Source organism: Euprymna scolopes, chromosome 23 (assembly GCF_053919585.1).
Source record: "Euprymna scolopes isolate OS-2025 chromosome 23, ASM5391958v1, whole genome shotgun sequence".
Taxonomy (NCBI): domain Eukaryota; kingdom Metazoa; phylum Mollusca; class Cephalopoda; order Sepiida; family Sepiolidae; genus Euprymna; species Euprymna scolopes.
In genome coordinates this window covers 66790183-66807625 of record NC_136504.1, presented here as the reverse complement: position 1 = coordinate 66807625, position 17443 = coordinate 66790183, and the positions used below count along the sequence as shown (strand labels likewise).

At 31.0% G+C, this 17443-nt stretch overlaps 1 protein-coding gene across 1 annotated transcript in view; it reads right to left on the bottom strand.

Annotated features, from left to right (window-relative positions):
- The window catches only part of LOC145245965 (uncharacterized), a 55730-nt gene that overhangs the window by 19410 nt on the left and 18877 nt on the right, over window positions 1-17443 (bottom strand). The window contains exon 2 of the mRNA XM_080107744.1: window positions 595-691. Coding sequence (XP_079963870.1) covers window positions 595-691 — 97 coding nt within the window. The remainder of the gene's footprint in view (window positions 1-594; window positions 692-17443) is intronic.

Sequence of the window (17443 nt, the reverse complement as noted above, 5' to 3'; positions counted from 1 at the left end):
TCCACTTTTAAAGATATTGTAATTTTGTATTGTATTAAACTTAGTGCTTTCATTTTTGTATTTTTCCCCTTCAACAATTTTTCTATCCTTTTATGCCAACTTTAGCAACTTGGTTTGGCTTGCTACAATTTCTTATAGAAAATTAAATAAATTGTATAAAAAAATAATAAAATAGCTAAAATTTTTCTTAGAAAAAAAAAAATGATCCCCATTTATTAAAAAATGTAAAAACATTTCATCTTAATTTTTCACATTTTAAAAGGACAAATATTTGAAGAAAATAATTTTGTCATTCTCAATATGTTAAATTGTGAACAACAAAGTTATAAAAATTTATCGTTTTAGAAGAAAAACAAAAATGAATTTGCAAAAAATAAAATGATTAATAAATTATCTAATATTGAAAATTACATGAAAAAAAAAAACAAAAAACAGATTCTGTATCAGATTTGTAGTTCCATGATGTACATGTATAACATTTAGGTGTATATGCTTGTGTGTACGCATTTTGATGTTTGTGCTTATTTATGCGAATACATATATATGTATGTGTGCCTGTATCAGTCAATCGAAACTAGAATGGTTGAAACTTACAATTTATATGTAAAGAAGGAAGCTCCGATTGTGGGACTGACATGTTTGCTAAACATGCCACCCACATATCTAATCACAACACTAGTTTTGCCAACGGCTGAAAGATAAAAAAAGAAAGAAAAACCATTTAGTAAATAAAGACAAAAGCTAAAAGAAATCTTAAAATTGTGAAAAACACAAATACTTCAAAATACAGGACAATTTCAGAAAAATTTTTTAATGCTGTTAGTTTTATTAAAAAACTAAAAACAAAATGAAAGTACTTATTTACTTGCCTCCCCACAAACGCAAATTTAGATGCAAGATCTGTTTTAATTATTTTGAAAATCCAAATCCCCCAAAAGGAACTTTAGATAGGGTTCATGGAATTATTTGTGGGCCTATTCAAATCCCATTGCTGCTAACATATACAAATTGATTTAACCAATTTGAAAAAATATTACTGCTTTGATCCTGAGGTCTTTTAACTCTTAGAAGTTAGAAAATTAAGTAAGTCTACATGGAAAGAACATAAAATAAAAAATTAAAAATTACAATTTATTTATGATTATTTTTTTCTTAGCAGGGGTTAGGTGGGTGGGATGTGAGTACTTCTCCACTTTTTGCTAGACCTGCATCAATGGGTAGCAACTAACTGGATGTAATTCATGGGTTGATGAATCAGTCTGCTCTGCTCCAACAACCAGATACATGTAAATGACATGTTTTGATGAGGCATCTGCACTGCTGTTGTCCCAGAACACACCAGACACAAAATGCTTTACTAAAGTGAGGAATGTATGTGGTTGGTCGGTTAACAAGTGTCATTGAGTGTGGTTGTCCTAATCTTGTTTTAGTCTAATCATTCAGCAGCTCAAAGTTACTTCCGAGTTGAGCCAACACTGACAGAACCGCACACAAAGAAGGTAGACTTGTTTATCTGTGACTCACATAGCACAGTGATTAGGCATTTCAATTTTGTACAAAAGGTAATTAGTTTTGCAATAAATGTCCCCTTTTTAAAGAATGAAAATATCAGGCCAGAAAGATTTTTTATTTAAATTTGAGATATATGCAAAGCAAAGTTAAAAAAAAATTATCTAATACATGTTATTTTTTTGTCTGAATTTTAGATGAGGAAGAATTGTTTTTTTAGACCATAGTTATAAGTCATGACAAGCATAGATTATTTCCGAATTTGTTAGATGTGGCTTAATTCTTAACATTGAGAAGACCTTAAGTTATGACTTTAGCCAAAAAAATGAATTTTCAATGATACTGCTAAAATTTCAAATTGAATATTTCCAATAGTTATATATCATTTTTAAGTGCTTAGATGGATCTAAAAAATACCACACACACACACATTTATTTATATATATATATATATATATATATATATATATATATATATATATATATATATATATATATATAAGTGAACGTGTGTGTGTGTGTGTACATTTTCCTACGCAATAATTCTGTCAATTTTTAATCTACAGACTCGAAATTTGATATACAGGGTACTGAGATTCGGGAAAATCGATGCCATCGGTTTTTGGTCAAAAATTTGGCGATTAAGGGGTCAAAGTTCAACGATTTGACCTTTGAGAACTCTACCAAACTCCTCCAACAATTTTGGGTCTATGCACTTGAAATTTTAGATATAGGTTCCTTAGACATGGATCTAACTTAATAACTTGATTTGAGCCCAAAACAATAAATTTTAAGGAATCATAATAGGGGTCAAAGTTAAAAAAAAAAATTGACCTCTGCGGTCTCTTCCAAATTACTCAGACAATTTATGGTCTAAATATTTGAAATTTTACATAAAGGGTATTATTCAGAGATAGGGCAAGCTTTTTCATCAGTTTGGGTCGAAAAGTTTTAGTTACCAATATATAAATGTATGTATGTATGTCTGTTTGCATGTCTGCCTTAAACTTTCAATAGAGGCGATGGATTTTACCAAGATCAGTATCGTTTTAAAGTTCGACCTTTCATACAACAAATATCGAAAAATTGGTTAAAAACATTAATATCTTCCCCTTCAACTAGGCACTTTTTTACAGGGGGGGGGGAGGGGCTCACTTTTTTCGCCGATATTTTTGAAAGTTATCCTCTCCTTTAGATTGTCTAGCCTTAATTTTAAAAAATGTCGCTTCCAGTTTGGCGGTGGTCATAACAGCATAAACGTTAAGTTTTACCCTGTTCTTTTCCTCCTTTGCGGTACGGGTTCGAGCCTGCCTTCCTACTACCACTTTTTTTTTTTTTTTGCTCAACATACACATCCAAACACTCGGGCAACGCCGAGCTGAAATGCTAGTGTATATATATATATATATATATATATACTAGCAAAAGTACCCATCATTGACTGGGTTCAAAAACAGCCTACAGAAAATGGACTCTGATTTATGAAAGTATGATAGGTTATGAAAAGGAAGGGTTGTAAAGAGATAGCTTCGAATTTGGGGGTATCAAAACCAAAGCAAAATATGATGCAAGTAAAAATAAAATAGATAAACCCCATAATTTATTATACCATACCTGTTCACACTGAAACACTTATCACAATATTCTGAGGATCTATATTAAAAAACCTTGTTAAACTTTGTGACATATTTCCATTCTAAGGAGATCAGGCGCGAACGAACACCCCATAATTTTATTATACCATATTTCTTCAAACTGAAACATAATTATCAAAGTATACTTACGCAGATAGATTGTTTGTGCCTATTTCCATTCTATGGAGATCAGGCACGAACGCAGACCCCACAATTTTATTATACCATCCCTATTTAAGTTAAAATATACTTATCAAAGTATTATTATGTACATCTATATCAAAAACACTTGTAAACGATTTTTTTTTAATTTTTAAGTTTTTTATTTCCATACTTTGTTGACCAGCTGCGTACGCAGACTCCACAATTTTCATGAATCATCATTATGCTAGATCAAACATACCCATTCCTGTGTCTTGATAAATCTTCTATTAGTATATGTGATCAGTTTTCTAGAATAGGAGCCTATTTGTGATCAGACACACACACAGACGTTCAGCTTTATATTATAGAAGATATATATATATATATATATTAGCACTCAAATAAGATAAGCTTGAGAAATTGACTTTTATTCTCAAAAAACAATATGTTTTTTTATCCAAATAATTTATCTGTTTTCTCTTATGATATACACAAAAAAATTCATGGTGGGGAAACTGTAAAACTTGCTTTAAGGTTCTATTGAAACGATCCCAATTCAGAATAGTGAACACTATGCCCAAATTTGGATATCTTACAAATATAATTAAGGTGCATACCTTTAGAAAGGTTTCATAATGTCAACTAACATTTCCATAAGTAATATGGTCATAAAATCAACAGATATTTTATTTGTTATTGTTATTTGATGATAGAATAGTTGGTTTTTTTTTTTTTAAATTTTTAATGGAGATTTTTGGTTTTTGATCACACTTTTTAATATAACATAATATTATGAATAAAATTGATCCTCACAATTATTCCAATGAGTCATTTGAAGTATGGGGAGTTGCTGCATCCTGTTTAAAGTGATGTTCATCTCTCCTAACACCATTTCATTTGCTCCAACCCTCTTAACAACCATAGATAGCACTCAGTTTTAATAATGATTGACACTGAACTGAACAGCAATAAGACAAACACTGTTGGTCATTCACGGCTGATGGACAAATCAGGCACAGATTGAAGTTAATTTGTACCAAATATGGTTTACAGAAAGGATTGTGAATTTTTATTAACTCCAAATTCCATGAGTGGCATTTCTTTGGGTGCCACCTTTAGTGAAATAATTGTAATCTTTAAACTTAAAATGCTAAGTGAAGAGTTTAGCATAGTTATGGACAATTTTGCATGCTGTATGCAGATGTGCTTGCAATGCAAAGGTGCACATTTTGAGCACGAACAGTGATAAAACAAAGACTGTTGGCCATTCATGACAGAATCATGGTGGGCAAATCGGACATAGGCTGAAGTTTATTTGTGCCAAATATAGTTTGATTGTACAATTTTATAAACAATTTCATATATAGCATTTTTTGTTTTGTGGAAAGAAAAGCGTGTGTGTGTGTGGGGGGGTCACCCTATGGATGCAAGTATATTCTGCTGCGATTCAGGAAATGTATTTTTATTTTTGTTGATGTAAGGCCAAGTAAAAAAAGATTTCTCGTTGTAAATAATGAAATCTGGCAGATTTCCACCTGAAAATAACCTTCATATGAAAGCAGTGTGACACACCTGGTTCATTTCCAGAATATGATGCCATATTATGCCAATTATTTGTTTTGTTTTGTGCAAAATCATATTTAATGGACATTTGTTAATTGTTTTGAAAAATTTAAGAGACATCAAATTACTGAAGGCTACATTTTACAGTAAAGATACATTTTGTTTTGTATTATTCTTAAGGGCAGCCACATAGATATTTTCATTCTGACACACACACACACACACACACACACACACACACACACACACACACACACACACACACACACACACACAGTACCTTTTATATTGTGTGTGTGTATATATGTATATATATAAGGCACTGTATGTGTGTATGCGCGAGTCTGAGTTCATTCCATATGAACTCTCAGCTGGGACGATTTTAAAAAATTTCCCACAAATGTACTTAATGTGTCTGAGTGTTCTTAAATAGGTTTTGTATCATAATGCTTCTAATAAGTATCGAAAATTAATAATTGAAAAATTTTGATTAACAAAGAAACAGTTTTATTTTTCTATAGCCTGACATCACAAGTGCATTTAGAGAGGTTTTAGAGGGGGGGGGTATTTTTTCTGTAGTTTCTATATAATTATGTAGTAATTTTTAAAGAAAACAATGTAACTAATTTTACTAAAATTCCAAGTCATTCTTCAAAATCTTCCGAAAATGACAACATTTCTCTTTAAATTATAGTAAGGATGAGGAGGGATAGAAATTCACTAAGGTTGGATTTATAAGTGCTCTGGAGATCTCTTTGATTTTAGTTGGTTGGTTTCAGTAGTAGTAGTAGTAATTACTATTACTATTTGATAAGTGGTATATGTTAGTCAGTCAATATCGTGGACAGAACTATGTTTAAAGACTGTATCTGGGCAAAACATTTTGACATATTCTTTCATACAAGAAAATCTACTCGGCATTGCTAGAAGTCATATTAGTAGTAATACAATATCATATCTGGTATGTGGTATATAATGAAACAAAGAGTTATCAATATTCAAGGCAGAGCAGGTATGCAGCGTTGCTTAGGATAAAGAACTTCTTTGTCTTTTTTATTATGTTGAACACTAGACAAAATAGATGGTGTTGACTGGGAGTCATAATAGTAATAATACAGTATCATATCTGGTAAGTGGCATGTTAGTCAATCTAAAGTGCTCGATATCCTGGATAGAGCAGACATGTTTAAAGGCTGCATTGTCTGGGAAAAACAACATTATCATGTTTTGTTATACTATTTTATATTAGGAAATCTACTCGGTGTTGCCCGGGATTCATAATAGTAATAATAGAGCATCATATATGGTAAGTGGTGTTTAGTAATCAAAGAAAGCTTGGTATCTAAAATAGAGCAGGTGTGTTTCAATGCAGCATTGCCATGGAGAAAAAAACTTCTTTTGCTATTATGTTGTATACCAGACAAAGTAGATGGTGTTGCCTAGCACCTATAACGGAAATAACACTGTATCATCTCTGGTAAGTTAATTGCAAGTGGATAATATCATGGATAGAGTAGATATGTTTATATGCTACATTTCTCGGGGGGGGGGGGAAACAACTGTATTTCGTTGCACTATTTCATACAAGAAAAAGTAGTCGGCATTACATCGAAGATGTATTTTCTTTTATCCATTTTTTAAAATTTTCTTTCATTCATTTCATATTCAGTTTTTCATTCATTATTCCTTCAATTTTTTTAATTCATTTCTTTTTATTTCAAATTTATCTTCATTTTTATTTTTTTCATTCATTTGTTTTAAATTTATTTTTCATTCAGTTTTCATTAATTTTTCATTTACTTATTTTCATTCATTTTCTCTTGTTTTTTTTATATTAATTTTTTTATTTATTTTTCATTCATTTAATTTTTTTTAATTATTTCATTATCTTTTTTCATTAGTTTTCTTTCTTTCATCCATTTGTCATTCGTTTTTTTTTAATAATTTTTCATTCACTTTTCATTCATTTTTTTTTATTCTGGTTATTTTCCTTTTTCTTTCCTTCATTTATTTTCATATGTTCGTTTTCATTCATTTTTCAATCAAATTATCTTCATTTTTCCTTTCATTTATTTTCAATCAGTTTTTTTTTTTTTTATCATTTTCCTTCATTTTTATGGATTTCTTCTAATTCAGTTTATTTCAATTTTTTTCATTAATTTTCCTCTATTTGTTTTCCTTCATTTTCATCTAATCATTTTTTTCACGTTTTTCATTGTATTTCTCCTATTTGTCTTCAACCTCTAAATTTCAATTAATGGAGGGATAGAAATTCACTAAGGTTGGATTTATAAGTGCTCTGGAGATCTCTTTGATTTTAGTTGGTTGGTTTCAGTAGTAGTAGTAGTAGTAATTACTATTACTATTTGATAAGTGGTATATACGAGTCTTGTTTTTCTAGAATGTTTGTTTTTATTAATAAAGTATAAAAAATATAAGTGCAAGGATTAAAAAAATAACAAATGCTATTTATATTTATATATAGTAGGTATGTGTATATGTTTGTACATTTGTATGTATTCATTCCTAAACTAATTAACCGATCATTATGAATTGTAGAATATAGCTGCCAGGCATAACAGGTTTTTAGGAGGCATGATATGGGTACTACTGTGCATTCGAAAATTCAAATATTTTAAATTTGCATTGAATTTGATTGATTTTCAAGAGACATTAATTAAGCAAAATTCTCTAAATTTCAATTCCTTCTTAAGATCCTTTAAGTTTAAACTTTAAATTGTAGACATTTTTTAGAATCAAAATCATGTAATGGATTTTGATAACAATTAAAATAAGGATTCTTAAACATTCAATTTAATTGCATTATATTTTGATTTTAATATATAAATGGAAAACATAAAAGTGGTGGAAAACTATTCTGTTTGAGATATTAATTTTATCCGTCTTGGGACAGGTTTTCTAGTTTACACCAAAAACTTTTGTACTTTCTTTTGTATGTTTTAATACACAGTCATACTTTATTGAAACCTGATGACAGTCTGTGGATTCAACCAGTTACATACGGCACACCCAGTCTGTCGCATCAAAACATGGAATGTTTAATATTTATCAGAGTAATTCAAAACTACTTAAATTTATTATAAATGTTCAGGATAGAGGAAGTTCTCCATAAAGGAAGGAACATGTTGGAGTAATAGTATCGTTTTCGCTCTAGGTTTAAAAATGCTGAATACAATTTAGGTTATCTTATTTGAAAGAAGAAATATTAAATTCATTTTAACTGGACTTAGATGCACATAGATTTGTTCATAAGATTATCATGAACACTAAGATCCAACGTATTATTTCATTCAATACTTTAAGTCTTGGAATCGGTTTAAAACTATGCCATTTGTTTTTTTACTAATTAAAAAAAAAGATTTTAAAAGTGAAATTTAATTATTAGGGTATTGTTTGAACCAAATTATGAAACGATATGCTTTGTTAAATTTCACGTTTTTCAATCTTTGAATTAAATGAGGAATTCGTTAAGAAATGACTTTCTATACCATATGCTATCGAATTCTTTAAAAATTATCCAATACGAGTCTTGTTTTTCTGGAATGTTTTGTACAATTGAAATTATTGAAAACTATTGATAAAGCTTTTTTAATTTTGTGCTTTTTCTGGGATCATATTCTGCACAAGTCACAAAATGGGAAGGGAGCAGCACATAAATAGCAAAAATGAAAAGTGAATACAAAGCTTGAAAATTCTTTTGTTGTCATGTTATTGGAAAGGGCAAAGGGTATAGCCATCCATTTAAAAATGATTTTTGTTGTTATCAAGATTTAGATATATAAAAAAGGACAAGGTTTACCGTGTTCAGTGGTGATTTCGGTCAGCAAAGACAATAAATGATGTTCTTTTAAAAAATAGGACAACTGACACTGAATATAGAGTTGACAGTTTAACAGATTTATGAAGAAATCTGATTATTGCTAGTTGAGAAAACAACACGATAACAAAATTGGAAATTTAGCAACTAACATTACTACATACTAGCAGGCCTACCCAGCAGGAGTAGGAATTTATTTTTATCAATATTGATTTCCTAATGTTTTCACACTTCGTATAAAAAACAAAACAACTAATCTGAAATAAAACTTACCAACAAAAGATAAATAAACAAATAAAAATATGTGAGATAAATTTTACTTAAAGAAAACAAAATATACAAGATAAGTTCTACTTTGAAAAATAAACTAAGTTGCTCTCTCTCTCTCTTTTCTGAATCAGTAAATAAAACATCTGTGCACCTGTAGATTATTTTCTATTTTAATCATAAAAAATAACAATGGAATATCATTTTGTCTCTATTAAAAATGAAAGAAATTATTTCCTTTTATTGTTTTTTTATTATCAGTTATTGCTGCTCATCAAAGTTAAATTTGCTTATTCTTTCTTTCCCTTATTATTATTATCATCTGTATATTAATATGGTAGTACCTTTAACATACGTACGTATGTGTGTTACGGTTTCCAGATTATAAATTATTCGATCAGGAGATCCTATTCATTAAAAAGGAGGACAGGAGGTGATAACATACTCCAAACATTAAATTATTCATATATAGATACACTAATTTAATGTCCGAAGTATATTATCACCTTCTATCCTCCTTTTTAATAAATAGAATCTCTCGATCACCAAAGATGCAATGTAAAAAAAAAAAAAAAAAAAAAAATTGAAATAAAAAAAAGTTGTCAATTTTGGGCCATACGTGAAACTAAAATATACCTTCTTGGTCGTCTGGCTAGGATCCAAGGGTAGTATCTGTTCTGTCTAAAGATGGTATAATGATATCGTGGAATTTCCGTTCATGCTGCCGTCCATACAATGGAAATATATCACAGACTTCTTTGAAGATATTAGAGATAAACCGTAATAACCAGATATATTCTGACACTACATTAACCAGATTACTTTGATAAATACTTTTACAGTTTTAACAAAAGGGCTACAATAATATTGTGGAGTCTCCATTCACACTAAACGTCCACAGAATGCCCAACAGCAATATGAAAGATGCCACTGTGAAATTTCCACAGAGCCTGCTCATTATTATTATTATTATTAAGATTAAGCCTCTTTTTTTTTTTTTGCTCATAAAAATAAATTTCCATGGAAATTTCACAGTAATTCTATATTTATTGTAACCACTCTTTGTACTTTGAAGGTCACTCTTGAATAAGTATTACTTTTTAGTCTGGATACTTCTTGATCACTTATAATCTGACCCACAAAAAATTATTATATTGTTCAAAAAGATTACATAGTATCGATGATTTTTTTTTATTACATCAGAATTATATTTATGATCCTGTATTCAATTCTGAAACAATTTTTGAATGGCTAAAATCTAAATGATGCTCAGTGAGACCAGTTATTTACCAATGACTTAATATGTTTCATATTTGGTGATCAAGTGATCTCATTTTTTTTAAATAGGTGTGGAAGGTGATAAATGTACACACATATTATTGTATAGATAATACTTTTCAGTTATCACTTAAAACAGCATCCCACATAAATCCTAGTATGACATCATGTCAAATTGTTACTAGCTCGTAATTATGTGTGTATAATACAAGTCATATTGACATGATTGTAAAATTCAAATTTTCCTCTATTAAGAAGTCTCCTTTGAATAACAATAATTTCAAAAAAACACTAAAAACCAACATAACTATTTCTGGTCCATTTGTGGACGTTTATTATTTTTTTCCAAATAAAATATGAAACATTTGTCCTTATACCAGAATCAATAGGTTCCTCCCAGAATCAGCAAGTTCTTCTCAACAAATGAACATTTTCACTACTGCACTTTTGCATGTGCATCAAAAGGAACTATTTGCTCATACAATTACTTTTTTAAACAAGACAAATTGCTACTGAAACGTAAGGGCTACTGCAATAGGGGACAACTTGGATGTGAGAGGTCGGGTAGCAATAGATTGGTTCACATTACATTTACATTATTGCATGTTAGTATGGTCAGGGGAAACAGAGAGCGGGGAAGGCAAGCCGTTGGAAAATGTCATCTTGTGGTAAGTAAAAATTAATCGTACAGGTCTCCACATTGCGAGTGAAACAGTCACATTTGCAAGTGATTTTTCAAAGTCGTGACTAGAAATAATAAAACACTTATCTTTTGGCGATTGTATTTCTTTTACTGACAATCTTCCAAATCTACTGAATGAAAAAAGTTTCAACTTTTTTTTTAAAATAAAACAAAATCAAATTATTTAAACAATGAAAAGTTTAATAGAACAATATATTCTTTTTTTTTAACGAATGTCGTTTGAAAAATATCTGAAGAAATTCGATTGTTTATATCTTCAAGTCTCAATATAAAATTTGATGCATATTTAGAATTATACTTATTTAAAAAATAATCAGGAAAATATTTATGATGTGCATACTCATCACAGAACGAAGATGTCATATTCTAAAAATCATGTGGATTTGGCTAGTAAATGAAAATGTTACCAAAGGTCAACTAAAAAGAAATTTATCTGTAGAGCCCTGTCATAATGAAAATAATAATTAGATGAAATCTCATTACACATTCGAAAAAAACATAAAAATGACACCAAAGTGAAACTTTGTTCATACAAGATTCATTTTAACAACACATTTAATCTTTGTGCAATATTATTCATGACACAGAGTACACGCCAAATTTTGCTTTTAACAGTAAATCAATAAAGAAAACAAAATTCAGATTTGGCCAATGTAAAAATAAATGAAAACTTAATTTAATAATAGAACAAAGATTCCATTCATTTAAGTTTTGAACTTTATTTTTTTTGTGTGTATGAAAACCAGCTTAAAACTCAGCGCTATGGCGAGTAACATTTTTTCTATTTTATATGAATAGAGACACACAATACCGTGTGCATAAGTTGAAAATACCAACATAAAAAAGAAAGAAACTAGCAAAAGAGAAAGAATCGTACATTTATAAAAAGAAAAGATAAAATTTTGTTTATATTGGAATTTTATCAAAATAATCTAAAAACATAAATGAGTTATCACAAGTTGAAATTGACTTTTATCAAAATATTTTACCTGTCAGACATTTTTTATTGTTATTATTAAATAAAATGTGCAGCACTCCATTAAAACTTTTTCAAGAATATTAAAAGCTCATTGTCTGTGGCAAGAAGTTATGTGTTCATAAGTACACGTGTTAAAAAGTATTAATATTTTTGGTGTAAGAAAAAAATGTAGGACCATCAGCGATTAAAACATTGAATTAAAGTTTGACTTTCAATATTTTAGAAAATAAATTAAAATTTTATTTCAGGACAATAAAGACAATTTAAGATGAAGAATCAATTTCAACTGACACTAATAGCATTCACCTGGTGTTACACGGCTGCATAATTATTGCTGGTCAGAAATAATTTCAAATATCGAAATAATAAAAATTATTAGCCTGCTGGTGTTTTTTTTTTTTTTTTTTTTTTTTTTAAATATTTGCGTTTCTTGCAGCTATAAAACGGCAAATGGTTTCAACAAATCCAAACAATTTTAAATCTTAAAAACAATAGTTTTAATGTTTGTATTATTTAAATTAATTGGACAATTGTTCTCATCTTGAGTGTTATCTGCACAACATTTCAGTCGATTTAACCTTTGACCTTCATCAAGTATAAAAGTCGATATTTTTTAGCAGAAAAAAAAGGGGATAGCTCTGCACTCTAAACCTTTTTAAAATACACTCTTGATCAAGATGTTCCTTGTTTATTTTTTGTTTCTATTTTCCAACATATTTCAATAGAGACCCAACGTTGCTTGGGATTGAACAATGATTACCGAATGTTTTAGGCTCTCATATTCTTATTGTCATCGAAATCGATGAGATCACTCATTTTTCAATCAGATCGATTGATTGCCTATTCTAGTTCAGAACCCATCGCGGTGCACTGGGAGGAAGCTTCACAAACAGAAACACTCATTTTGAATGCGCCCTTGTCCTATCAAAGAACCTACTATAGATTTTATATATCGGGCCTTTCTGCTTGTGTGGTAATAAAACTTCTCAAATACACTTGTGATGTTAGACTGTATAAGGTGTTAACTTTGATCAAAATCGCCCGTTCCTTCTTTCATCGGATTTTTTTCGATTATCGATACTTATCAGAGACAATCTAATACAACACCTATTTAAGAACATTGCCAGATGCATCAAGTACATTTGTGTGAAATTTCATAAAAATCAGCCCAGTCTGTTAGTTCATGTAGTACTTCCCACAACATAGGATAAACGCATATCACTGTTGGTCCGACGCCATATTGAATATCCACTCAAGACAAGGGACATAACTAGAGTTATCTAAGTTGGTGGCCTTTTTCTATATAGAAAAAGGCCACCAACTTAGATAACTCCAACTTTAACTTTTTGGTGTCAGGTATAAGTGAAAATTTCAACAAAAAAAAAAAAAAAAAAGAAATACAAACAAAGAAAACGGGTTATTAACACAATAAGTCTCTTAGAATTTCAGTAGAGGCTCCCATCTTTGTCAAACAGTTTGCAATCTGTTCCTGTCCTCTGATCCATTCAATTTGTATTTCCTCCTTTATCAACATTTCCTTCACTCTGGCCACATCAACTCTCAAACGTCTAACAAGATTTTCTGATTTTAATATCTCTACCAAAGATGTGTTGTTTTGCAAAGTACTTCAGGCAACTTGAATAGTCTAAAAATTTATTGCAGCCTGGCAGCCATCAATACACCTGCATCAGCAGCTTCACTGAGTGTAAGTCTTGGATGCCAATGGGTTCTTTGTTGCTTGGTTAAGTTTTTTTGATGATCAGCATATAGGAGCCAGTCTATTCATCTTACCTAAACAAACATGATAAATCTACCCTTTGAGGAACCATCCCGCAAGCTGGCATGATTAGCATCAGAATAGCGAACCACACTCAAATCTCAAGGATTTCCCAGCTGTGGAAAGGATATGGAACCTGTCTTTGATTTAAGCTTTAATAGTGACTTGTTGGCTTCAAAAAGTAACTTAACTTTAGGAGATTTTCTGGTATTACTCATCCTACACACATCAAATAAAACATCAGGTTGAGTCTGAGTAGATACCCACATCATTTGACATCATTTAGTCTTTTTAAATCTGTCTTCTCCTCTTCACTCAGCTCATCATTTTACTTAAGGATCTTCCTTTCTTTATATCTAACAAGCGAGGGGTACCCGGCGTTGCCTGGGTATTTTTCGGTGTCTGTGGTTGGGCGGGGGTGGGGAGGTTGATGAAAACCTAAGAATAAGCGAAATCAAAACATCGAAAAAAAAAAAAATTAACGTAAGGCAAACGAACGATGTTAAATGTAAAAATTGAAAAAACAAAAAAGAAAACAGAAAAACGAACGTTAAAACTTCTGAAAAAAAAAAAAACAAAAAAAACGTGTGAAAAATGGCTTAAATAAGCCTGTTTCGATATTAAAATTTAAAAAATCGGTGGGTACCCGGGTGTTTTTGGGTGTGTGTGGTTGGTAGGGGGTGTTAATGAAAACCTAAGAATAAGTGAAGTAAAAAAACCAAAAAAACAGAAAAACGAATGTTACGTGAAAAACGGCTTAAATAACCCTGCTTCAATATTTGAATTTAAAAAATTGAAAAAAAAAAATCTCACACCAGAATTCGAACCCAAAACGTTTAGATAATGACCCAATGCTCTAACCAACCGACCTAACACGACGTACATAAAATTTAATCAGTTCTTCAACTATTTAAACTAAATCAGGTCATGGCGTCATCTGACGCATGCGTAGAACTGATCTCGTCATAGAAAATTGTTGATTTCAGGGTGAAAAAATTAACGTTTTTGACCAATTTTTTGATATTTTTCGGGCGAAGGATGGAGCTTCAATATGATATCAAGTTTGTCAATTTTTGTTCTGTCTGTCGAAAGTTTTTAGTGGACACACAAACACACATACATACATACACATATTTTGCTTTTATATATATAGACTAGCGGGGGTACCCGGCATTGCCCGGGTGTTTGTAGGTGTGTGTGGTGTTAAATAAAAAAGAAACTGGGGGGGAGGGGTAAAGTTGGTAGGATCGAACCTGAAGCCCTCAGGCGAAGTTTGAAAATAAAATCGGCCAGCCAGAATGAGTTACTGAAAGATGTTTGAATTCATTTAAGTAAGAACCAGATTGACAGGTGCGCGCTCGGAAGTCGTCAAGCATTACGACGATGACGTAGGTTTGTTTGTTATAAGCGAAGTAAAAAAAGAAAACGTTTTAATTAAGGGTAATCAAAACATTAAAAAAAAACACAAAAAAAACTAACGTAATGCAAACGAACGATGAAAACAGACAACGAACACGTGAAAAATGGCTTAACTAAGCCTGTTTCGATATTAAAATTAAAAAAATCGGTGGGTACCCGGGTGTTTTTGGGTGTGTGGTCGGGGGTGGATAAGTGAAGTAAAAAAAAAAAACCCAGAAAAACGAACGTTACGTGAAAAATGGCTTAAATAACACTGGTTCAATATTTAAATTTAAAAAATCGAAAAAAAAAAAAGAAGATATCTCACACCACAATTCGAACCCAAAACGTTTAGATAATGACCCAGCGCTAATCGACTGACCTAAAGCGATGTACATGAAATTTGTTCAGTTTTTCAACTATTTAAAGTAAATCAGGTCATGACGTCATCTGGCGCATGCGTAGAACCGCTCGTCGTCACGAGAAGACCGTTTTTGTTGACCCCCCCCCTGTCGAAAATTGTCAATTTCGGGGTGAAAAAATGAACGTTTTTGGCCAATTTTTCGATATTTTTTGAGCGAAGGATGGGGCTTCAATATGATACAGAGTTTGTGAATTTTCGTTGTGTCTGTCGAAAGTTTTTAGCAGACCCCCAAACATAAATACATACATTTTCGCTTTTATATATATAGATGGGAAAATAGATGACACATAACTGTTTTGGTTTATAATGATCCCATCTTCCATTTGTCTAATACACAATCCCAGAAATTTGAAGGCTCCATTTTCATGCATTCCAATCATGAATATTTTCTTTAATTCTGAAATCACATTTTTTTAAATAATCATTTCCACAAAATATAAAGTCATCTACATACATTGCCAGAATACCCATCAAGTTCTCAGATAAATCATGCCAAAAAACAGTGCATTGTCATATGCACTTACCATTTCTTTTAGTTTAGTTAATTCTTGAGTAACTCTCTTGTACCATGAACAAGGCACATCATTCAATCCATAGATATATCTTTTCAGTTTCCACACTTGTGACTATGGATATGCCTCAGATGGTGACCTGAGAAATACTTAACCTTGCAAAAATGCTGAAGTGAAATCAAAAGTCTCCACTTGCCAATTCTTAATGGAGGCTGTTCATATTCCAAGACGCATAGCTTCACGGTTACATGTTGGAGAGTCTGTTTTTAGGTTATGCGAATTTTCTTCATAGCCATGTGCTCCAAGACGAGCCTTTGTTATCTTTTTGTATTCCTTAACTTCCTCTGTTATCACCCATCTTGTTGATATGCAGTTTTGACTTATGTTGAAGACACATTCATAAACTTCATGAGTTTTCATGTTTTTTTATTTCTTTCTCCTTTGCATCAATCATATCTTTTGCTTGTTCTTGTTCAGGTGTCAAGAAAACAACATGTTCTTCATGATTTCCTTCTGTTACTTGGGGAAGTTTTTGCCACTGATCAACCTTATCCCAGTTGATACACACTGGACATTCATTTTCTGCAGCTTGTTCTATATTCCACCAATGGCCATAATTTCCAGTTGATTTTGGTTGTGTACTCATAATCTTTCCTTTTTTTTCCACTCCTTGCTTCCAATAATTTTATATTCCAATATTTTCCCTTTACTTGGCATTGTAGTATTTTTGTCTTTCAGTTCCTTTCTGTTACTATTGGAATTTTCATCATGTTGATTTTCAACTTCCTCTTCCAAGATTTCATTCATCTCATTCAAGGGAATTGCATTTTCTTTATTCTTTCCCCATCTAAGGTCTTTGTTCACCTTCATCAAGTGACATGGATGCATCCTGTAGAATGTCCCTCCATGTTGGATCAATACACATTGATTCTCTTTACCAAAAACTTTTTATATGGCCATGCTATCCTTCATAGTTTTGTCTTCTATAGTAAACAATGTCTCTGTCACACATTCTTCATCTGCATAATGTCTTATATTAAATCGCAGTGATCTCCGATATTTTTCACTTGATTCAGCCTCCATGAACCTTTTTCTCGCATAATGTAAGGCATTTAAATATATTCTAACCATCACAGCCAAGCCAAAGCTATTTCTCATTCACATTTCTCATCTTCCAATGTTTTCTCCATTGCTTCATCCAATATCAGATTTTGATGTTTCACAGTGCCATTACTGAATGGACTTTTAGCGGCTGTAGTGCAGGTTTTAATATTCAGTTTTTCATTCATATCTGTAACGATCGTTGTTAAATTCTCCTCCATTATCACTCAAAAAGCATTTGAGAACTCCAAAATATGCTATTCACATTAAAAATATGTTGCAAATAATTCCTTGACTCTTCTTGGTTTTAATCAGC